Consider the following 24,083-nt stretch of genomic DNA (forward strand, 5'->3'; position numbering starts at 1 on the left):
TAACCAACACTGTCACTGTACTTCATATATATGTGACTGACATGTTTCTATCTTTCTAATCTATGTGTGAAGCTCTATTCTTTCTGTTGTAAATTGTCGGGTACCGGTGTATGCGCTGATGAATTGCCGGCTTTTCGCATACATTCTACATTATTCTTAGTTGTTTTACTTCATGTAGAATTAACCTACAAGGAAAGAAAGGGTTTATTTTCATTCCGATATTAGTGTCCCATTGACTTGCATTGGTTTCCGGTATCGGAATCGGCGATATCCGATACTTTTTGAGTATCGGTCCGATCCAATCCGATACGATATTTCCTGATATCGGAAGGTATCGCTCAACACTATTTGTAAGCCAAAACCAGAAGTGGAACAATCAGAGGAATAGAAACACGTCACCACTTCTGCATTTTTTCACCACTCCTGGTTTTGGCTTACAAATACTGAGATAAAAAATTCAGCAAATTCTCAACGTGTGCACATGGCTTATATGTAAAATATTGTTAATGGGTCATGAGGTGATACAAAATAATCACTATTCAGTATTCTGTATTAATGTATGGGTGGCACAATGGCCCAGTGGTAAGCACTGTTGCTTTGCAGCACTGAGGTCCTGAGTTCAAATCAAGGCCAACATCTGCAGGAAGTTTGCTTGGGTTTCTTCTGGGTTCTCTGGTTTCCTCCCACTCTCAAAAGACATAATGATAGATTAATTTAGATTGTGAACCCTCATGGGAACAGTGATGATGATGTCTGTAAAGGTGCTGTGGAATATGATGATGCTCTATAAAGAAGCATAATAATTTCAGGCAGCTGATTAGTCATGTATGGATAGTACAATTTAGACCAGAGCTTTGCAACTTTTTTTTTCCTCTGGGGCCTTACCAGCCAGAAGGTGATGATGCCTGGGCTTCACTATTGGTTAAAGAAGCACTCCTCCCATCAAAATTTGTATCATATTAATATATTGCAATCATCATATTATACAGCACTGCGTACTTACAGTTGCTCATTTTGTCCTTCTACCCAGCTAATTCTTCTCTTTTCTCTGCACTATGTAGAAACAAGAAGTATCTTGTAAAAGATGAAAACTTTGATAGGAATGCTTCTTTAAGTTTTTGCCAAAATCTTTTCATTTATCAAAGTTTGAGAAGCACTGTTTAGCACAACATTTATTATTCACTCTTATATTGGCGACTTTGCAATACAATACAATTTTCATGTTCAGTTTGAGACTTGCTGCATCACTGGATCATTTATAGTAATGTTTATATTCCTTACATAAAGATAATTCGTACATATAAAATAATTTCTAAATAATAGGCAGACAAGAAACACCACCTTCACTATGATGTGACCACTCACATCACATACAGTAAAGCAAATGGATGTAGTCAGATTATTGAAATATACTTAGGTTTCCCAGACGGATCATTAAAATTCGATCACTTATAAATTAAACATGTGGCATGTTCACTTCAATTAGCCCACATTCATGCTGCAATATAAGTAGAAAGTCTGATGAGCAGTGAGCAATACGAGCTCTCATATCTGTGAATATGTAACATGCTTAGAAATGTACTAAAGTGTAGGCACACAACAATGACATTTCTTAAAGGTAACCTGTCACCTCCAAAAATGTTATTTACCTGCAGATATAGTGGTAATCTGCATGTAAATAGTTTTTAAGTCATGTCTAACAGGCTTAGTGGAAGCACAGCTGCAGAAAAAAAAATACAACTTTAATCTCCCTCCAGAAGCTTGTTTTCAGCCATTGGGGTGGTACAGGGAGGTGTTACAGTCAGCACTCACTATTAGGGATGAGCAAACCCGAACTGTAAAGTTCAGGGTCAGTACCGGTGTCCGTTACCAAACTCCAAATGAAGACTTTTTCGCAGAAGTCTGTTTTACTGTTCGGGTTTGGTGCCAAATGAAGTTTGTTTAAAGGCTGCAGCACAGCCAGTCAACAAGCTTTTAAGCTGTGGACACTTGCGGAGCCTTCACAGCCATGACAATTATTGCAACACATGACCAGGCTTGTATAAATGTCAGATCATGGGTGGCGCACAGTGTAAAATAAATAATTTAAAAAAAGGTTCCCCCCTATTTTTAATAACCAACCAAGGGAAAGCAGACAACTTATTATGCCGGGAAGGGGCCAATATCTATGGAGCTTCCCAGCCTATTAATATCAGCCACCAGCTGTCTGTTTAGCCTTTGCTGGTTATTAAAAATGGAGGACCAAAATAAATGACATGGGGTCCCCCCTATTTTTAATAACCAGCTAAAGCAAAGCATACAGCTGCGGGCTGATATTAATAGCCTGGGAAGTTCCATGGATATTGGGCACTTCCCAGCATAATAAGACCAGCCCTCAGCTACCCCAGAAATGGTACATCCATTAGATGCCCCAATTCTGGCGCTTAGTCTCGGCTCTTCCCGATTACTCTGGTGTGGTGGCAATCGAGGAAATATTTTTGGGGGTTGATATCAGCTATGTAATGACAGCTGGCATCAAGCCTAGGGTTAGTAATGGAGAGGTGTCTATCAGACGCCCCCATTACTAACCCCGTATTTAAAGATAAAAAGACACACATAAAAGAAAAAAAGTTTATTTCAATTAAGACTCCCCCTACACATTCGCTGGTTTACCCATTTATATTATCAAAAAATAATCCCAGCAATTCTGACATAATTCATTGTCGTTCCCTTGACATCCCATGATTTTCTCTGGCAACCTATGGAGCGTCGTTCTGAGCATGACGCTTCATAGGCTACTTGCGGTCGTATCTCACGAGTGATGACGTTAGTAACGTCATCACCCATGAGACATGACTGCGAGTGACCTATGCAGCATAGGTCACTCGTGGTAATGTCTCACAGGAAATAACGTTACTGACATCATCGCTAGAGATAAGCGAACCCGAACTATAAACTTCAGGGTTAATATTGGACACTTAGTGTCCGACACCGAACCCGGAACACAGACTTTTAATAGGATGTCCGATTTGCTGTTTGAGTTCGGATGCTTAATAAAGTTTGTTGAAAGGCTGCAGCTGTGGGCACTTCCTGAGTCATCACAGCCATGCCAAGTATTGGCATGGCTGCAAATGGCCAGCGTACTGCTCTGATTCGTGTATTGACAGGACTCAGCTGGAGTGAGGGACAGAAATAGACTGCGTATTGTGCAAAAAAGCCTCTTTGTCTTCTCTGCACGTGTCTCAGTAAGAGTATTGTGCCAAACAGCTGCTGTGTGTACTCTGCACCCATACCTGTGGGAGTACTGTGACAAAAAGCTGCTGTAGGAACCCTGCACCTATATCTGTAGGAGTACTGTGCCAAAAAGTCGCTGTGTGTTCTCTGCAACCCTGCCTATCTGCAACATGAACTGAGGAAAGATAGGGGAAAGCTGTCCCTACAGTAAAACTAAGCTGAATCCCTACGATGTAGCGGGCTGCCTGTTCCTAGCAAACAGACCCGCCTTAGTCCACGGCTAGTCTGAACGAAGACCTATAGCATAAAGGGAGGGGTCCCTAAAAGAACTAAGGACAGGGACAAAAATAGGACACCTCTTAAACAGAGAAGTAGTTGCAGAACACAAAAAGACAAACTGACAAAAAGGTACTAGAGGTCCCAGAAGGACCAAGCGAACTGACAGAGAAAGGCACAGAAGCACCTGGCTAGAGAAACAGTCAAACACTGAAGTCCAGCACAGCCAAAAGGGCGGAGCTGGAATATAAAGGCAGATGGTAACGTGACCGCAAAAAACAAGATGAAAAAAACAAACAGGAGGGTTCTAACAGTACCCTCTCTTTTATGAGGATCCTCCAGATCCTCCAGGCCCAGGCCTATCCGGAAACCTCTTGTGGAAAGCTTTAACAAGCCTAGGAGCAGAGACTTCATCCGTCCTTACCCAGGAGTTGTCTTCAGGACCGAAACCCTTCTAGGAGACGAGATACTGTAATCTTCCTCTATGCCATCTAGAATTCAAGATACGAGAAATTTCATATACGCCGTCTTCTACCACAGGAGGAACTGTGACAGTGGCGTCCCTATCAGATACATCAGCCTTTTTCAACAAGGAAACATGAAACACAGGATTAATCTTCCAGGAAGTAGGGACATCCAACCTAACAGCAGACGGGTTAACAACCTGAAGCACTTTAAATGGACCCACAAACTTAGGACCAAGTTTTTTAGAGGGAATCCTCAACCGCAGGTTCTTTGAGGACAACCAAACCATGTCACCCACAGTAAACAAAACCTCCTTACATTTCCTGTCAAAATACTTTTTGGACTTCTGTTAGTCTCTTGAAGGTTGCAGCATACATTAGTCCAAACTCTCTCCAAATCACCGGAAAAATTCTCCTCCTCCGGCACCGCCGACCCCAATTTGGAGAACGAACCAAAAGACAGATGTCTCCCAGTACAACAAAAAAAAGAACACCCAGCAGAGGAGGATGTTTGATTGTTAAGAGCAAATTCTGCGAGAGGCAGAAACTCAGACCACACCTCTGGATTGTCCGCCACAAAACAAAGCAAAAACTGTTCAACATCCTGGTTCTTTCTTTCAGTCTGTCCATTAGACTCAGGATGATAATCAGACGAAAATGACTAATGGACTCTCAACCTGTCACAAAAAGCACGCCAAAAGCGAGCCACAAACTGAGGTCCTCTATCAGAAACAATATCCGTGGGAACGCCATGGAGCTTGACAATCTCCTTAACAAGCGCCTTAGTGAGTGTCTTTGCGCAGGGCAACTTAATGAATGGAACCAAATGACACATCTTACTAAAACGGTCCACGACCACCCAGATGACAGTAAAACCCTTGGACACAGGAAGATCAGTAATAAAATCCATTGTGAGATGCGTCCAAGGCACACTAGGAACCTCCAGAGGGCAAAGCAACCCCGCAGCAGGAGTATGTGAAGCCTTTGACCTAGCACACACAGTACATTGACGCACCCACTTGATGACTTCCTTCTGCCATCCAGGCCACCAAAAACTGCGACTGATAAGTCTCTTAGTCTCCAAAATTCCTGTATGACCTGCCAACCGAGACTCATGACACTTCACAAACAAATCTCTCCTAAAGGCTCTAGGCACGAACAACCTCCCATGGGGAGTGTTAGATGGAGCATCATCTTGAGCTTTCAGAATCCCATTCTCCAACACGGAGTCCAATGCCGCCACCACAACTCCTTTCTGTAAAATGCTCTCCTCCTCCTCGGCACAGACTGTAGGAGAGAAGCTGCGAGATAAAGCATCGGCTTTAACATTCTTAGTACCAGGGATATAGGTAACAGAAAAATGAAACCGAGAAAGAAAAGCGCCCACCTAGCTTGACGGGCATTCAAGTGCTTGGCAGCATCCAGATAGATCAAATTCTTATGATCTGTGAAAACCTGAATAGGAAATCTAGCGCCTTCCAAAAAATGACGCCAATGTTGAAACGCGAGTTTAATAGCCAGCAACTCCCGATTTCCAACATCATAATTCAGTTCAGTTTCCGAAAATTTTTTCGAAAAGAAGGCACAAGGATGTACTCCACCCTTGTTCTCCTGAGACAAAACTGCTCCAACCCCCACCAATGAAGCATCGACCTCGACCTAAAAAGGCTTGGTCTCATCAGGCTGCATAAGGATAGGGGCAGAACTGAACCTCTCTTTGAGATACTCAAATGCTTCAATGGCCTCAGTAGTCCACTGGGCCGTATTCGCACCTTTCCTGGTGAGATTGGTTAGAGGTTTAACAATTACAGAAAACTTCTTAATGAATTTCCTGTAATAATTGGCAAAACCCAAAAATCTCTGTATAGATTTCAAACCAATAGGCCTAGGCCATTCCTGCACAGCCTGAACCTTCACAGGGTCCATCTCAAAGCCCTCGCTGGAGACAATGTAGCCCAAAAAACTAATTTTCTGCACAGCGAACTCACATTTCTCCAGCTTAGCAAAGAGTGAATTATCACTCAATAACTGCAAACCTTCATGTACACTCTGCCAATGGGACTCTAGATCTGATGAATAAATCAAAATGTCATCCAAATACACAACCACATTGTTACCAATCAAAGGTCTCTGGATGTCATTAATAAGGTTCTGAAAAAATGCAGGTGCATTGGTAAGACCAAAAGGCATCACCAGATTCTCAAAATGACCTACCGGAGTGTTAAAAGCAGTTTTCCATTTATCACCCTCCGTCACTCGTAACAAATTGTATGCCCCCCGGAGATCAATTTTAGAGAACCACTTGGCCCCACTAACTGGTTAAACAAGTCAGGAATTAACAGCAATGGGTAGGAATTGCGTACGGTAATCTTATTAATTTCACAAAATTCCAGACATGGACGTAAACCCCCGTTCTTTTTTTAACAAAGAAAAATCCAACTGCCACAGGCGACTTAGAAGGTCTAATGTGACCAGCAGCCAGGCTAGTCTGTATGTATTCCTCCAAGGCCTTTCTTTCAGGGATAGTCAGATTAAACAAGCGACTCTTGGGAAGCGTAGCTCCCGGAACAGACTCCAAAAATCTTGAATAGGTACCGGTAATTTCCCTTTTTCCACAGCCGCAATGCAACCATTACAACATTTATCATAGCACTTCGGACTCCAAGACTTAATCACATTAGAAGACCAGTCCAGTAAAGGATTGTGCAGTTTTAACCAAGGCAATCCTAGAACAACTGGAGAGCGTAAATTATCTAAAACAACCAAGTCCAAAATTTCTTGGTGAACTCCATTGATAGTGAGGGGAAATGCAGCAACCTTGTGAGTAATACATTTCAAGGGAGTGTTATCAATTGCAATCACAGAAATAGGTGATGACAAAGGTTTGGATTTCAATTTAAGGTTTTCCAAAAACCCTTTATCAATCACATTAAGTGTTGAAACACAATCCACAAATACCTGAAATTCAATCAAGCCTCCCTGCAAAGTAGTACTCCCAGAAAGAAATACGCCTGCAGAGTGTAAACAAGCTATACGGGCTTAACTGACCTTTTTTTTTTCTTTACTTAAACAAAGCTCACGATACTTAATCAAATGGTCAGCTTTACCACAATAAAGACACAATCCCTCGGCGAACCTCCAGTCTCTTTCCTGAGAGAGGAGCGACTTCGCCCCAACCTCCATCAGTTCTCTGCCGTCAGAGCAGATTTTCTGGGAACTAGGAACTGACATTACATGAGTGTTTACCTCATTCACCCTGGACCTCAGTCTCCTGTCCACACCAACAGCTAATTGCATGGCATCCTGCAAAGTCTCAGGTGCAGGGAATGCAATTGGCAGATCCTTAACCCTTTCACTCAGACCAGCAAGAAATAAACATTTCAGCACAGGATCATTCCATTTAACTTCTGAGGCCCATCTCCTGAAGAGTGTGCAATAATTTTCAACATCACCTGACCCCTGATTCAAACGCCTGAGTTCTGCCTCAGCAGATGAGACTCGATCAGAATCGTCATATAATAGCCCCATAGCAGAAAAAAATTCTTCAACAGACCTTAAACACCGATCATTAGGTTGGAGAGAAAAGGCCCACCCCTGTGGTTCATTGCGCAAAAGTGACATAATAAAACCAATGCGCTGTGATTCATTCTGAGAGGACCTTGGTCTCAAACGAAAATATAACAATCAAGCATTTTTAAAGGAAAACATTTTTTGCTGTTTACCATAAAAAACATCAGGCAGTCCTACCTTGGGTTTGACAAAATGCGCTCCAGAACAGCTACTCACGTGTTGCTGAAGCTCGGCCACCTCCAGAGACAATCCCTGCAGGCGTTGAGCCAAATCCTGGACGGAAACCATACTGATCCCCGAATTTCTTTCCTTTTAGTTTTTTGGGCTGGACTTACTGTTATGATCGGCAACATGAACTGAGGAAAGATAGGGGAAAGCTGTCCCTACAGTAAAACTAAGCTGAATCCCTACGATGTAGCGGGCTGCCTGTTCCTAGCAAACAGACCCGCCTTAGTCCTTGGCTAGTCTGAACAAAGACCTATAGCATAAAGGGAGGGGTCCCTAAAAGAACTAAGGACTGGGACAAAAATGGGACACCTCCTAAACAGAGAGGTAGTTGCAAAACACAAAAAGACAAACTGACAAAAAGGTACTAGGGGTCCCAGAAGGACCAAGCGAACTGACAGAGAAAGGCACAGAAGCACCTGGCTAGAGAAACAGTCAAACACTGAAGTCCAGCACAGCCAAAAGGGCGGAGATGGAATATAAAGGCAGATGGTCACGTGACCGCAAAACACAAGATGGAAAAAACAAACAGGAGGGTTCTAACATTAAGACTCTGTGTGTACTCTGCAACCCTGCCTGTGGGAGTTCTGTGCATTTAAGCCTCTGTGTGTACTCTGCACCCCTGCCTCTGGGAGTACTGTGCCTTTAAGCCTCTGTGGGTACTCTGCACCCCCGCCTATGGGAGTACTATGCCTTTCAGCCTCTGTGTGTTCTCTGCACCGCCACGTTTGGAAGTACTGTGCTTTTAAGCCTCTATGTGTATTCTGCACCCCCGCCCGTGGGAGTACTATGCCTTTAAGTCTCTGTGTGTACTCTGCACCCCTGCCTTTGGGAGTAATATTCCAAAAACCCTCTGTGTACTCGGCAGCAGTATTTGTATGAGTAGTGTGCCAAAAGAATAACTCTATTCTTTCATTTTTGGTCCAAAAAAATAATTCTGCTCTGCAGGGGTTTTTTTTGCGAGTAGTGTGTGTAAAAAATAATTCTATTCTGCAGCCATGTATTTTCCATTTGAGATCCAAAAATTATTTTACTCTACCATGAATATAAATATATCTTACATTTCTTCTATTCTTTATATTAATCACTGCCTTCTTTCCAGTTTGTTTTCATAGCTCAGCAAGACTATTGCCGGATCCTGAACCAGGTGGAGAAGAACATGCAAAAAGTGGAGGAGGAAGGCGAGATAGTGATGGTGAAAGAGCACAGAGAGCTAGATCGTACTGGCACCAGGAAAGGCCACATCGTCATCAAGGTGAGTGACGGAGAAGCTGCACTTGCAGCACATATCTTTTGGTTCCCAGATACGTGTTTTGTGTTGCTTACTATCTTCTATATGTTTGATCGTCTTTCTGTAGGGGACTGCTGAGCGGCTAACTATGCATCTCGTAGAAGAACATTCTGTGGTGGACCCCACATACATAGAAGATTTCCTCCTCACCTACAGAACATTTTTGTCAAGTCCCATGGAAGTTGGGAAGAAGTTGTTGGAGTGGTTTAATGACTCTAGCCTTAGGGACAAGGTTAGAAAAAATGTTATAATTGTGAGATATGTAAAAAAGGCTGCATACTGCTACTTTACTGGAGTGTGCAAATACCCTCTTACTGCTTAAGGCGAATCTCCATTTGCTAGAATCTAAAGTGGGTGCTGATTAATTTCTTTATTTTTAGAGCAGTCGGAGCCCGGCTTTACTGATATAGAGCTGTAAGTTACAGAAAGGCCAAACTGAATGGAGCTGGAGCCACCACTACAGGGAGCTCACTACGTACTGTATTGTTAAAGGGATATTCCGATCTCCAAGATCCTATCCCAACATGAAGTAGGTGTAATGATAGTAATATTAGCAAGTACCTCCAATTAGAAATGTATAGTTCTTCTGATTCACTATGTCGCTTACCCCATGTGCTGGGCATTGCAGTAGCTTAGGTATCCATGGTTATGACCACTAAAAACTAACAGACATTATATGAGTGGTCGTAACCATGGATACCTAAGCTACTGCAATGCCCTACATATGGGGTAAGGGACATGGCTAATCAGAAGAACAATACTGAATTTCTAATTGGAGGTATTTGCTAATAATATTACACATATTGGGATAGGATCTTGGAGATGTGATAACCCCTTTAAGTTAATTTTATCAAACAAATTGAGCTCCGATCATTCTTCAAAAGAACCTGTTATTCGATTCATGCTGCCCAAACCATGCGGCATGAATCAGAGCCTGGCTGCTCGTTTACAGCCATGTTAATTTTTAGATCATATATAATCTGAATATCTGACCAAGGAACTTGGCTAGAGATATGAGACTAAGGGCTGTCCCTACGTAAACACATGGAAGAGACCTGTCAGTCAGTGGGTAGACATGAGAAAGACCTGTCAATCAACTAGAGAGTGGTGCGGGGAGCGGCCAGCCAGGGGCCGTACCAGACTAGTCTCGTCACTCCCTATGGTCCCTGGTCAGGACGTTTCAGAAAAAACATCATGCAGCCAGGCCCTGATTACTGCTGCTCGTGGTTTGTGCAGCATGAATTAATCGATTGGTTCCCTTTAAATAGGTTTACAGTTCTGCACTGATTTCTATGAAAAGCAGGGTGGGATTCCATAATGGATATTCACTTTAAAGTATTAGATTGGTCATTGTGTTATATCCCAATGGTGCTTTGCTGTTTCCGTGGTGTAATTTGATGACTGTATTTTCTATCTATTAGTGCTATTTGGCTGAGCGTGGCTCCTCTACCTTGCAGGTGACTCGAGTCGTGCTGCTGTGGGTCAACAATCACTTTAATGACTTTGAGGGTGACCCTGCTATGACTCGATTTTTAGAGGAATTTGAAAATAACTTGGAACGAGAGGTAATGTCTATATTTTTCTAGATTCTTATTTTATTTTTTTCCCCATGATTTTAATGATCCTTAATTTTACCTTTCAGAAAATGGGTGGACATCTGAGGTTATTAAATATTGCATGTGCTGCCAAGGCAAAAAGAAGATTGATAACACTAACAAAGCCCTCGCGAGAGGCGTCTTTGCCTTTCACCCTGCTGGGGGGGTCAGACAAGGGGTTTGGTATCTTTGTTGACAGCGTGGATCCTGGCAGCAAGGCTGTTGAGGCTGGCTTAAAGAGAGGGGATCAGGTACGGTAAGACCACCTTCTCTGCGAGAAATCTCTACTGCTTACTGCTGAGAAAGAAAGGGAAGAAAGAGCCAGTTCAATAATTCATGTCAATTAAGTCTATTACTTCTGCAATCCCTATACATTAAAGGGAAAAAAAGCTGCCCCAAACAGCTCTTTCTCAGGAAGGTAAATGTCACCGCTTGTATTATTAATCACGTCGGGTTACTTGCCCTTTACTTTCAGATATTGGAGGTGAACGGTCAGAACTTTGAAAACATTCAGCTCACAAAGGCTATGGAGATCCTGAAGAATAACACTCACTTGTCTATCACTGTGAAAACCAATCTGTTTGGTAAGTGGACTGCATGGAGGTAGCATTCATCACAGGCAGCAAATCGGTTGTAAAGTGACTTTTTAGGAAAAGCAAAGCAATGCACAATGCCATCCTAAGCTTCTCCTACATGTGATCATGAATATATGGTCTGTATACGATCTATGAAACAGACTCTGACACTTAATTTTTGCTCTTCCCTGGTGTCTTTCTTTCTCCAGTCTTTAAAGAGCTTCTAGCAAGAATGTTGGAAGAAAAGAGAAATAGTGCCCCACATTTACCCAAAATCGGAGATATCAAGAAGGCCAGTCGGTTCTCTATTCCTGATCTCGCAGTTGATGTTGAACAAGTGATTGGACTTGAAAAAGTCAGCAAGAAGGGTAAAGCCAATACTGTAGGAGGGAGGAACAAGCTGAAGAAGATTCTCGATAAGACCCGGATCAGCATTCTGCCTCAGAAGCCTTACAAGTAAGGAGAAGTTCTTCTCATCCTTAAATTGTTTTTATTAAGAATATTTTCCTTATAGAAGCGACAATCAGACTGTGTTCACATAGCGTTTTAGCAAATGTTCAGTTGCTCCCCTCGGTCGGGGCTTTAGTCTAAAGCAAAACTGGTTTTGGGTCCATTGACTATAGTGATACGGACGGCGTTACGGTGTGCTCTGTTGGACATAATTTTCAGCCGTTTGCGCCTTCCTGAGGTGGACAGCAAGATGTAGTCCACTAAAGGTCATTATTGGCAGCTATTTGTGTAGTAAAAGCTGGTAATGTATAGACACTGCTTACACGTCTTGTATCATACACACTAAATCTGAAAAGGACGGGATTATATGAGCAGTCGATGAATAGGACCTCAGCGATTCAAGTGATAGTAGTAGAGCTATTAATATTCTCATTATAGTACAATAATCCAGCAAATCTCTGGATGTTTTGTCCTGACAGAGCCATATCTTCCATATTACTGGATGCATCCAATGTAGTACTGCTGCCCTTTATCACAGTGATTGTGTATGATTGTGTATGGGGTTTATGGAGAAATCGCCCTGTGTTACTGGTAATCCCTAGGTTTCGCTCCTGTGGAGTCTCACGTGTTACAGAAATCTCTAGTTGTTGTGCTGGTCTGACAATACGTGTATAGGCTGAGAGCCCCTAATTATAGAGCACACCCCTTCTAGTCCTCTTTACAGCCCTAAAGTCATAAACGTTCTTTGTGCTGCGGATGGGCTTTTCAGTGCTGATCTAGGGCGGCCTTCAATGGGACCGGGAATGGCTTTTCTTGTGAACCGCTCCCAGTCACATTGTGTTCCTGGATTACAGGTCTCTGGGTTTAAGGTCTGTTTATTTGGGAGTAATTTCTCTTATATGAATGAATCAGTAGGAAATAGCCATGACTTGTCAGACACTAGGACACTGTGTTTGCACTGAGTACGCAGTATGCAGCCCCCAACTACAGTGCGCTTCTGCTTCTGGCTATAGCATGAGCAATGAATGGAGAGGAGCACCAATGAGACCAAAAGCACCTAGCTACCCAATACTGGCACCCGTATACCTAGTAAGAGTGTGTGATGAACAGATTTTCTGTGTCCCTAAGCTCAGACCCCATTGTCCTACGTCTGGCCAAATAGATATGGAGACGTTTCCACTCGGGAGGATTTGTAGTAATCTTAGCAGTGTCGGGTGAAAATACATTTACCTCTTGAAGGCATTTTGTTTTCTGAGCACAATGAGTGGGTCTTATGCCCTGCTGGGTGACATCGCTCCGATGGGTGCTGGAGCCTTTGGAGCAGCAGGTCTGTAGTCTTCGCTCACCCAACCTTCCTGTTAAAGGGAACCTGTGAGAACCTTCGTACTACGAAAAATATAAAAGCGACACCTGATTTGTAGTAATCCAGTGTGCAAGTGCTAACAAATAAAAGTTTGAAATCACATGCAAATTAGCCTTGAAGTGCTTTGTGGGCGTGCCAATGTACTTGGTGTGAAGATACTCCCAGTGTAATGTCAGGCTGGTCTGTATGTGGCTTCAATGCTTGAGTTATCCATGCTGGAACATCAGGTCGCTACAAAACCGGGACTTAATTAACCATATCACTAGTTTGACTAGCCAATTACATGTTGGCTTTAGGTTACATGCTCAAGTTGTGGATTTAATGCTGATTTTCCGCACTAAAATCCACACTTGTTGGGTACTGTATTGCACTGTAAATTTTCTGAAGGCAATTCTGCCTCAAATACGCACCGTGTAACCGCCCCTGAAGGGGTTGGACACTACTTTTTTTATTGATGGCCTATCCTTGGTATAGGCCATGAATATCTGATTGGTGGGGTGTGACACACAGCAACTGCGCCGATCAGTTGTTAAATCTTGGATGCTAAAGTAACACACATCATTTCTGTAGTGGCTGCAGCCGGGTACTGCGGATCTTCCTTTAGCCATTTGAATAGGGGGTGGGTCTGCAGTACCCGGCCACAGCCACTATAGAAATGAGGGCGCTGTGTGTTCTGGAAGCATCTGAGAACATCCGGCTGGTGGCGGTAACAGCTGATCATCATCCGTGCCGTACGTCGTCACCAATCAGATATTGATGGCCTTTCCTAAGGATAGATCATCAATAACGATTCAAAACCACTGTTGGCTGGACATTGGTTTGGCAGGCCGCTATTATTCCCAACCTAAAGCTGCTTTTCATAGTCAGGAATGATATCTGACTGAGAATTGACAAAGGTTCTCCATAGTACATGTCTTTCTCCATCTTGCCTAGTTCTCGTCCTTCTCTCTACTTCTGATATGTACATGCACTTACATCTGCTGTCTTTGTTTCTTAGTGACATTGGAATCGGGCAGTCTCAAGATGACAGCATTGTTGGCCTGAGGCAAACCAAGCACATGCCGGCCACGCTCCCAGTCAGCGGGACCCTGTCATCCAGCAACCCGGATTTACTGCAGTCTCATCACCGCATACTGGACTTCACCACCACCCCAGGTGGGAGCGCGCGGCCCCTGCGTCTGTGACTGAGCCGCCACATCCTGCGCTGCGGATGTTCTGATTGCAGCCGCTGCCGGCTTATTCCCACTGTTTATTTTTCCACATTTTTAGACTATCTTTAGCCGGTTTAACAAGAGCGTTCATCATAGGTTATAGGACACGGACTGGTGGAAAGATTAGATAATTGAATGCAAGACAGAAGTGTGTGGTTTTTGTTAGCATTTGCTTTCTATGTTATTTAGCGACCGTACAACAAAATTCCTATCTAACACGTGTAGATGAATTAGCAAACCTGTAGAGAATAGCTGAGCCCAGCTCCATTTCAGGAGCACACTGGATGATACGTTTCCACACTTGTGTCTAATTGCAAGGGCCGTGCAATTGTAAGACCGAATTCAGACACCTGTGAATCTGGGGCAGAGTATGAAACGCAGCAAGTCTCCTGAACTCGACTGTCTCATAGGCTTATGTCAGGAGAATGGCGGCCAGTCTCTGCATCGTAGTCCGTACTCGGATGATGCATGGAGGTCTGAATTCAGCCTTATATTTAGTATGTCAGTAGTAACTATACTAATCTGTCATATTACCCAGCCTTCAATGTAAGACACCTAGAGACCATGTTGCTTATCTTTTTTGTGTAAGTGACTGCACCTGGCTGCTTTCTTTGTGCTGCCATTGCTGGTATGGGAGAGGCTAGCCTGTCTTTTTGCTATTTGATGAAGGTTCTTGTCTCCACAAACAGAAATTTGCAATTTGTAACTCTAGATTGCCATCTAGTGGTTAAATCATAGAAGCACATTTTTTTCTCCCAAAATCTTTTCTTTTTTTTTTCTTTTTTTTATACTCCGCAAATAAAGTTTAGATGAAGGCCAAACGAAAACTATTGAACATTGTTATTAATCTGAAAATACATATATTATGTGTTACCTAAATTGTACTGTGCTTTACATTGTCTTTTCCTCCTTCCTCTAGATCTCCCTGATCAAGTACTGCGAGTATTTAAGGCCGACCAACAAAGCCGCTATATAATGATAAGCAAAGACACCACTGCAAAGGAAGTGGTAGTCCAGGCTATCAGGGAGTTTGCCCTGACTGCGGTACCTGAGTCTTACTCTCTGTGTGAGGTATCTGTCACTCCTGAAGGTGTCATCAAGCAGAGGCGGCTCCCAGACCAGCTGTCTAAGCTAGCTGACAGAATCCAGCTCAGCGGCAGGTATGGTTGAATTTGTGGTATCTAATCAAATCAGCATTGCATATTTTGTATTGGATGTCTGTTTTCTCTTTGAGTTGATGCTAAACCTGTTAGATTTTCTGCATCAGCCCCGAAACACGATTATCAAATTATCCAGATGGGGATGTAATCCTATTGCAGAGATGGAAGTTAAAACTCTTAGGGCCTGCTGCCATCTGGTGGCTAAAACTTGCAATTACATTGATTGGATGTGTATTTGAATGTGCGTATGTATGTATATAAGTATCTGTATTTAAATATATATATATATATATATATATATTACAGTATATATACGTGTGTGTATGTATAAGTTTTTTAAAAAATATATATATTTTTTTTTTGTATCTTTTTATATTTAGGATTATTAATGTGCTAATTGTTTGGATGCCCAGTCCATGCAGCCTCTTCTAAAACTTGCAGCTAACCCAGTTTACTTATTCCAGGTATTATCTTAAAAACAACATGGAGACAGAAACGCTATGTTCAGACGAAGACGCCCAGGACTTGCTAAGGGAAAGTCAGATTTCTTTGCTTCAGTTAAGTACTATCGAGGTGGCAACGCAGCTGTCAATGAGGAATTTTGAGCTTTTCCGGAACATTGAGCCAACAGAGTACATTGACGACCTTTTCAAACTCAAGTCAAAAACTGGTTGCGTCAACCTCAAGAACTTTGAAGACGTGATCAATCAAGAAACTTTTTGGGTGGCTTCTGAAATTTTGAGAGAGACTAATCAGCTTAAGAGAATGAAGATCATCAAACATTTTATCAAGATTGCGCTGCACTGTAGAGAGTGCAAAAATTTCAACTCGATGTTTGCAATTATTAGGTAAAATGAATGTCTTATTATCTGTGGTATAATTGAGCTAAAAAGATGTGTGGTTTGCTCATGCCTTTTCTATGGCTTGTAACAAGAGAATAGCAGCTATATCTGTGATTTAAAGCAGACTTATCACAAAACCTGATTTGAACAATAGGCAATTTTGTGATTATTTTTTTCCCCAGTTTTCCATATAATATCTAATATATTTAAACAGAAATCTTGCAATTTTCATAGATTCCTACTTGTCCTGTACAGAGGTCTTTTCAGCAGTCTCATTATCATCACAGGCAGGATTACAATGATTAGTTATGCCTATATACTGTAGATAACATGGCACCATGTCAGACAATAGTTGATGATCGAGCTCACCTCTTCACCCTCCTTCACAATAACTTTTGCCCAGATTAGAATATTCCCAGTTTACACAGTTTATCATTAGGCCTACAGAAAATAAAAATACTGAGCGAGCTTTGTACTTTAGTATATACAGGCTACTATAGGTCCGTTGATGCTCGGCCAATGGAGGTGCCATTATTGTAACCACTTTTTGTAGGTTCAGATGTGGGAACGTGGAATATCCAGAATATACCTATTATTGTTGTTCATTCTATTCCAGTGGCTTAAATTTGGCTCCAGTGTCAAGACTAAGAACAACATGGGAAAAACTCCCTAGTAAATATGAAAAACTTTTTCAAGATCTGCAAGACCTCTTTGACCCATCGAGGAACATGGCAAAATATCGGAATGTACTAAACAGCCAGAACCTCCAACCGCCCATCATCCCTCTGTTTCCTGTTATTAAGAAAGACCTCACTTTCCTACATGAAGGTGATCATATTAATACATTTCTGGATGCATTCTTTATATGGACTTACAGGAATCCTGGAAACTAGATGTCTTTTTTTCCATCCAGGCAATGACTCAAAAGTCGAAGGATTGGTAAACTTTGAGAAACTAAGGATGATTGCAAAAGAAATTCGCCATGTTGGCAGAATGGCCTCTGTGAACATGGACCCTGCCCTGATGTTCCGTACAAGGTGAGCTTATGTTTTTTAGTCTTTTTCTGCTTGCAAAATTGTCAAGAATGTACTGCTTGGGTGGCACAATACTCATTAGTTTTGAACTTTAAATTGAATATTTATGTATGATAATGTATGTAAAGCGCTACAGAATATGTTGGTGCTACGGTATATAAAAAAAATAAAGAACTCTTTTTAACAGATTCATGGAGGAATTCAGGAGTCTGTTAAAAATAAAGTACACCTATAATTTTTTTTTTTTTTTATTCTTTATTCCCTCCCCCACTCATCATGCTGTTAATTGGAGGGGGTCCAGGTCCTGAGTCCCCACCAATCTCCTAAAAAGACAAAAAAAAATCTGACATGGGCAGCTGCCTATGCAGAAGTACGTAACTCCTGCACAACCCGGGTGCACACAGACTTTCTTTTCAGAACTTTTTTTTGAGTGATCAGTGGGGTCTCAAGACATGAATATGAATATATATATTATTAGATCTAACAAATATAACTCTCTTGTGTTTGGGGACTTGGAGGTATTAAACCACAAGTGGTAATGCTCTCCTATGTGTGCCATTTGGAAGTGTCTGTTGGCTGCCCGTGAGTCTTGTCTTGTGGTCTGGGCCTTTCTTTCTGAGCTTGTGATCTTTCTTTCTCCCTGTTTCTTTCTATACACTTGCTTCTTCCTCCATGGTTCTCACTTGCAGAAAGAAGAAGTGGAGAAGTTTGGGGTGAGTTTGTTGGTGCCCATGTCGTCCACTGCCACATATTATTTCCATCCTTTCCATTCGCATTATTTCCTTTCTTATGCTTTTCGCTTTGTGTTACCTTTTAACCCTCTTGCCAGCAGACTAATGATTTATTGAGCTGATCTAGTGTTAGTTGGTCCCAGTTTCTACATTATTATATACAAATGAAGCATTTACACATGGCCTAGAAATGCTTCTTCAGATGCATCACTGCTTTTGGTGTCAGCCATGGCAGTGGGACATCTTGATTAAAGGTCCTTAACATCTGATTGATCCTTGTTTCCATTTTATTTTTTTTCCTACCTTGGCTTCATAGTAGGGAAACAAATGCCAGAACTGATCCCATAGTTATGTGAAGGTGTTTCCAGCAGATCAGTTGTTGCATTTGGTTCTAGAGCTGGAACAAATACGCTGTATGCTGGTTTCTATCCAGCTATGGATGCCGGACTGGTGCCGAAAGTGTACAACTTTCTAAGCCGTTGTGTCCGAGTAGACAGGACCCAGCACTCCTGACTTACCATATATCTACTCTCACACGCATTCTTAACCATCCCTACCAAAAAAAGTACTAGTTTGTGTAGTTACACTTGTTCTCGGGGCTTGGTAAGTGACACCTGATGCAGAAGGTAGCTCATAGTGATGGCTTCATCCTCCTCAGTAAGGTCCATAATGCATGGTCATCACCCTGGACCGCTTCATACACTAACCAGCTACTTTACTGACCACTGAACATGTAGTTAACACTGTAATCGTTTTCATCACCCGCCACCAGTAACTGCAGTAAAGCAGACAGTTTTTCAGCATGAGCTTTTCCCGTTAATGATCCAGTTGATGGCTAAGGTCCAAGCTGCAGCTTTGCATTGTGCACATCGGTTGAGATCCGGTTACCTGAGCCCATTGCTGCAGCTTTGGACTGTGGGTAATGTTTAGAGGAAATATTTTGCATAGTAGATAGTTTTTCCTAGTGTTTGACTAGTTATTTTTTCTATACTAGCTTTACTTACTGGAATGAGGCATGTGTAGCATAAATCCCCCTCATTTCACCCTTGCATGACTACATTTTTCTCCATCATGTCATGAGATGAATGGCTTTATTTCATTGTTAATGGTCTTCTGTTCCCAGGTCACTCAGTCAGGGCAGCACCAATGCCACTGTCCTCGATGTGGCACAGACCGGAGGGCACAAAAAGCGAGTACGACGCAGCTCCTTCCTAAATGCCAAGAAACTGTACGAGGATGCACAGATGGCTCGCAAAGTGAAGCAGTACTTGTCCGATCTGGATCTTGAGATGGATGAAGAGAATCTGCAGACTCTATCGGTGCAGTGTGAGCCAGCAACGAATACATGTAAGCAGCATGCCACAATCTGCTCTGTTGGAAGTCGCTTTAAGCCCTTTGACTATTAGTCCTATGATGTGTGCTGTGAAGGGCTGCATTCATTACATTACGCTACTGATTGTTCAGATTTTGGGTCTAATGTCTTTATAAACTTTATTTTAACTAATTTTTATTTTATTTTTTTAAAGTGCCAAAAACACCTTGTGACAAGAGATCAGGGAAACCTGACACATCACCAGTAGCACCGCGGGCAGCAACGCAGCAGAAGCTGCAGCCAACATTAAAGCCAAATCAGGCATTGCAGGTGCCCGCTGTGTCGCTCTATCCGTCTAGGAAGAAGGTGCCAGTCAAGGATCTTCCTCCCTTCGGTTAGTGAAATTATTTACTACTTTTAATAGACTCTCTGTGGAGTTTATTTCATAGTTTGCTCTGTTGGTATAAGTCAAAGTATTGAAAAGTTGAGTGAATGAAGAGAGCGGCACTTCTGCGGGTGAAATAAAAGCAATTACTCTATTTCTTTAAGCCATTGAGAAGTTGATGGCACTCTGTGTAGCTGGAGAACATCAGTAGGGTCCCAACCCCTGCCAACATCAGAAAAAAAGCTCTGCACAGTGCTCAGGAGGTTAATTAGTATTGGCCATCCAATTTGAATTCCATGTAGTAATTAAACTTCTGAGAGTCCAAGGATATACAAGTGGAGTTCTTTTTTCTGATGAGTTAATTAAAGGCATGCAGTATAGACTCGATGGACTCTATGGACAAGATGCTGTTTTTCTACAGGTAGGTAAGAACTCCTTGTTTGGAGACTTAAAGGGTTATACCCAAGATGGGGAATAATTTACTATCTGTAGGATAAGGGATAACTTGCTGGTTGCTTGGAGGTCCAACCACTGTGACTTTCCGCCTTCCACCCCCAGTGATCCCTACATTGGGGCTGTGAAGCACTGTAACTATGCCCTGCACAGCTGTTTTGAGTGGAGCAGAGATTCAGGATCTCGACTTCTATTCCATTCGTTATCTATGGGACTGCCGGAGAAAATAGTATAACACTGCAAATTTCGGCAGTCCCATAAACAATGAATGGGTTTCAGAGTGCCTTTATCTGGATAGGGGATGACTTGCTCTAGTAGGAATAACCCTTTTATGGGTTAATTTCACAGTTTCAGCCCATATTTTCTGATCCCATATGGTCTAGTGTAATCAGCAGTTGAGGCCACATCTGCTAAAGGGGAAATGTAACATTACATGCCAGCCATTTATACAAATGTCCGTCTATGTAATACCTGGACGTGCTGTGTCCTGCAGGTCTGTACAAGAGGAGAAGGGGTCCCAAGCGAAGGCCAACTTTGTAAAGTTTCTTATGAAATAGTTTGCTGTACATAACCCCCAGTGTGACCAAATGTAAAGAAAAGTAGAAATGTAGGCTTCATTGTAACTATTCAGTTACAGACCCTCACCCCCATACCCTTAGATCAGGTTCTTTCATACTGATATATGTCCTCTCTAAAAGGCATCAACTCACCACAAGCGTTAAAGAAAATTCTTTCATTATCAGAAGAAGGAAGCTTAGAGCGCCACAAGAAGGGGGCAGATGACACGCTATCGAATGCTTCATCGCAGCTCTCTTCTCCACCCACCTCGCCACAGAGCTCTCCTAGAAAAGGTACTATGGCCAGATGTTCACCCAACCATGCTGTAGGTAGCCCGGCCATTAGCACTGATGTGCAGCTGTGGATGGTGTGCTACTTCTAGTAACTCGGAGGACAACCCCTAATTAAGGACAAAGACCTCTCTAGTACATATTTACCCCCTCCATAAGGCTATTAGCTCAGCTCCTTCGTGATGATTAAACATGACTTGGTGCCACTTTACTTCCAGACCTATTTTTCACTGCAGTGTGAGTAGAGATAGTATTGCCGGCACATAGTGGGCACAGCAGGCCACGATCGCTTCATTTGTTAATAATTTGCTTTGCAGGTTACACTTTGGCAGCCAGCGGCACTGTGGATAACTTCTCCGACTCTGGGCACAGCGAGATCTCTTCCCGCTCCAGTATTGTTAGCAATTCCTCATTTGACGGCATGCATCTGCATGATGATCGACGGCAGAGGCATTCAGTGAGCATTGTGGACGCTAATCTAGGTGTGGTGCGGCCTGACAGGAGAGCCATGATGGAAGTGGACCCCTGCATAGGGTATGTATTGCATCAATAATACCACCTCGTTGGGTAGCGGGCACAGCCGTGAAATTGAAACATTTTTCAGTTAGATTGATTTGTTAAAAATCTGATTTATTGTGTAAGCTGTCCAGATTTCAGCAGTTTCTCCATTTATATCACTGGTAAGTCATCAGATTTAAAGGGCATGTCCCGGACTGCGATATTGATGACCAATAGAATAGGTCATTAATATCATATCAGTGGGGTCTGTCAGCTGGCATCCCCATTAATCATTTAACTACTGGAGCTGTGGCTCTTTGATATACTGTACAGTACACAGTGTACAGTGCTTGATATTAAGCACTGAACGAGAGCTGAGCTGCAGTACCTGAGAATGGCCATTGTATGGAGCTGTCCTGTTCTGGCACTGTATTCACTGCACTTCTGGTGGTCTCAGGACCTGCTAATAACTGATCGGTGGGAGTGCTGGATGTCGTACCCCACTGATCTGATATCGATCATCATAGACTGAGGGCATCAATGTTGTAGTCTTGAGCAACCTTTTTAAGGTATTTCTGACATCAAGCATAGCGCAGCTTGCAGCGTCTTTCTAGCGGTCTATAATAAAACCCTGATGAGACCCAAGTCAGTGAGGTCTGTCTGGATCCATCAAAAAATGGAGGTCATGATGCTATTGTGTGTAGTAACTTGCTTTACTGCATGGTGTAACTGTAAAGCAAAACTAAAACATCTACATATATTAATGTGTATATAAACCGGGTAGTTTTCTGTTCCTAAAGGTCTAATACATCGTAGTATAAGATTTCATTGTGTGTTGTAAAATAAGAAGAACCGATGTGCTAGTGATGTGGCCTTCTTGCCGAGTAACAACGTATTTTCCCCTCTCGTTCTAGCCCGTACACGCATTTGGCAGAGACTAGAGGCTTATACGCTGCAGCGACGGTTCTGTCTTCTCCCAGCATGGAGGAGCTCTCCCAGGACCAGGGTGACAGGGCGTCCCTGGATGCTGCGGACAGTGGACGTGGTAGTTGGACATCTTGCTCTAGTGGATCTCATGACAATATACAGACTATACAACATCAGAGTAGCTGGGAGACTCTTCAGTTTGGTCATGTTCAGTATGATGGCACATCAGATGGAGCAGGTTTCTGGCCACCAGGGACTCATCTGGACCAGGTTAATTTTCCTGATCATAGCACAAAGTATGGCAGACACAATCAGGGAAGAGAGGCTTTAGATCAAGCACAGTCCAGAGCAAGCTGGGCATCATCCACTGGCTGCTGGGGTGAGGACTCTGAAGGCGACACTGGCACCATTAAGAGAAGAGGTGGAAAAGATGTTTCACTTGAAGCAGAAACCAGCAGCCTAACATCTCATATGTCCGAGGAAGCCAAGACTCCACCAGTGCCCACACACATAGCCGTTTGGGGTTATTTTACTGATATAAGCTACACTTGGGTACTTCTCTTGTCAGAGCAGGAGACAAACAGGGCACATAGTCAACATTGGTTTGTACTCCTGTAATTTGGCTGACCTGTCTCCGTATCTTGGATCCATCTGAGTCATCAAGTCCTGGGTGAGATCATGATTATTTAATGAGCACTGGCACTATGAGCACCTTATTATGTGGTTTATGCTTTTTTATTATAGCTAATTAAAGGTTAAGCATTTACCCTACAAGATAGTTATGGACAAGCATGGTTAAAAACTCTTGTTTCACAATTCTCTTGCTGTGTAAACAGGCTGCCGATTACCCGTTATAAGAGCAAAACCCTTGATCATCAGGTGAAATGATCTTCTGTGCAGCGCATAAGATAATCATTCTCAATGGTGCATAATCCTGTGTAATCAGGACTCGCACTGCTAATGGTAACGGCAGCCTGTGTGCGCTGATATTTCGATAACCGCTGAGTAGTAAAAGTTTACTGATCGGCGATCATATTGTGCCGCTGGTCAGTCTGTATAGACGGACCTTACTTACCTGTAACTTTATAGTTCGCTGTAGTGACTGTCAGAGCTACAAAACACCCCCTGGGGGACTGAGCAGCAGCCTGAGCTTGTAGGGGAACAGGAGATGGATTTTAGATCACCCCAGTCTCCCTGTAGTGTAGAGCCGCCAACACTGCAGAACATGAAGAGCAGGCAGGCGCTGCCCGACAACTTTTCACTTGGCATTATAGAGTTTGCTTTTGTTTTACCTCCTTTGTTTGGTTTCTCTTGTGACAATAATTGTTTCTTATGGTAGTGTATTGTGTTACCACAGCACGGAAGGATGGGCGATACAGAGAGCCGCCACCCACACCGCCAGGATATGTAGGAATCCCCATAGCAGAGTTTGCTGATGGACACCCACAGTTATCTAGGAAGCCTCCAGACTACAACGTAGCACTACAACGCTCCAGGATGATGGCCCGAAGGAGCGACAGTGAAGGAGCTCCAGCTACATCCCCACCTTCTCATAATCACCCTTAAATAAAGGAGGAGAAGAATTCAGCATAAATTGCAAAAGTGTATTTATTCAATAGTGCACGATAAAACACATGAAAGATAGAGATAATGAGGTAAT

The 24,083-nt window shown here is 42.7% G+C and overlaps 1 protein-coding gene across 1 annotated transcript; it reads left to right on the top strand.

The window, feature by feature from the left end:
• Positions 1–8,849: 8,849 nt before the first annotated feature.
• On the top strand, positions 8,850–23,056 carry LOC141157360 (rap guanine nucleotide exchange factor 2-like). Its single transcript, XM_073644499.1, has 17 exons — positions 8,850–9,003; positions 9,107–9,271; positions 10,461–10,604; positions 10,682–10,885; positions 11,110–11,218; positions 11,419–11,665; positions 14,020–14,177; positions 15,153–15,393; positions 15,858–16,241; positions 16,852–17,063; positions 17,149–17,272; positions 17,959–17,982; positions 19,124–19,347; positions 19,527–19,706; positions 20,849–21,001; positions 21,316–21,532; positions 22,411–23,056. Exons 1-17 carry the CDS (start codon positions 8,908–8,910, stop codon positions 23,039–23,041), a joined length of 3,513 nt encoding a protein of 1,170 aa, XP_073500600.1. The 5' UTR covers positions 8,850–8,907; the 3' UTR covers positions 23,042–23,056.
• Positions 23,057–24,083: the final 1,027 nt, after the last annotated feature.

Source organism: Phyllobates terribilis, unplaced genomic scaffold (genome assembly GCF_046119375.1).
Source record: "Phyllobates terribilis strain yellow unplaced genomic scaffold, ASM4611937v1 Scaffold_1__5_contigs__length_1240528914, whole genome shotgun sequence".
In the NCBI taxonomy this organism is placed as follows: Eukaryota; Metazoa; Chordata; class Amphibia; order Anura; family Dendrobatidae; genus Phyllobates; species Phyllobates terribilis.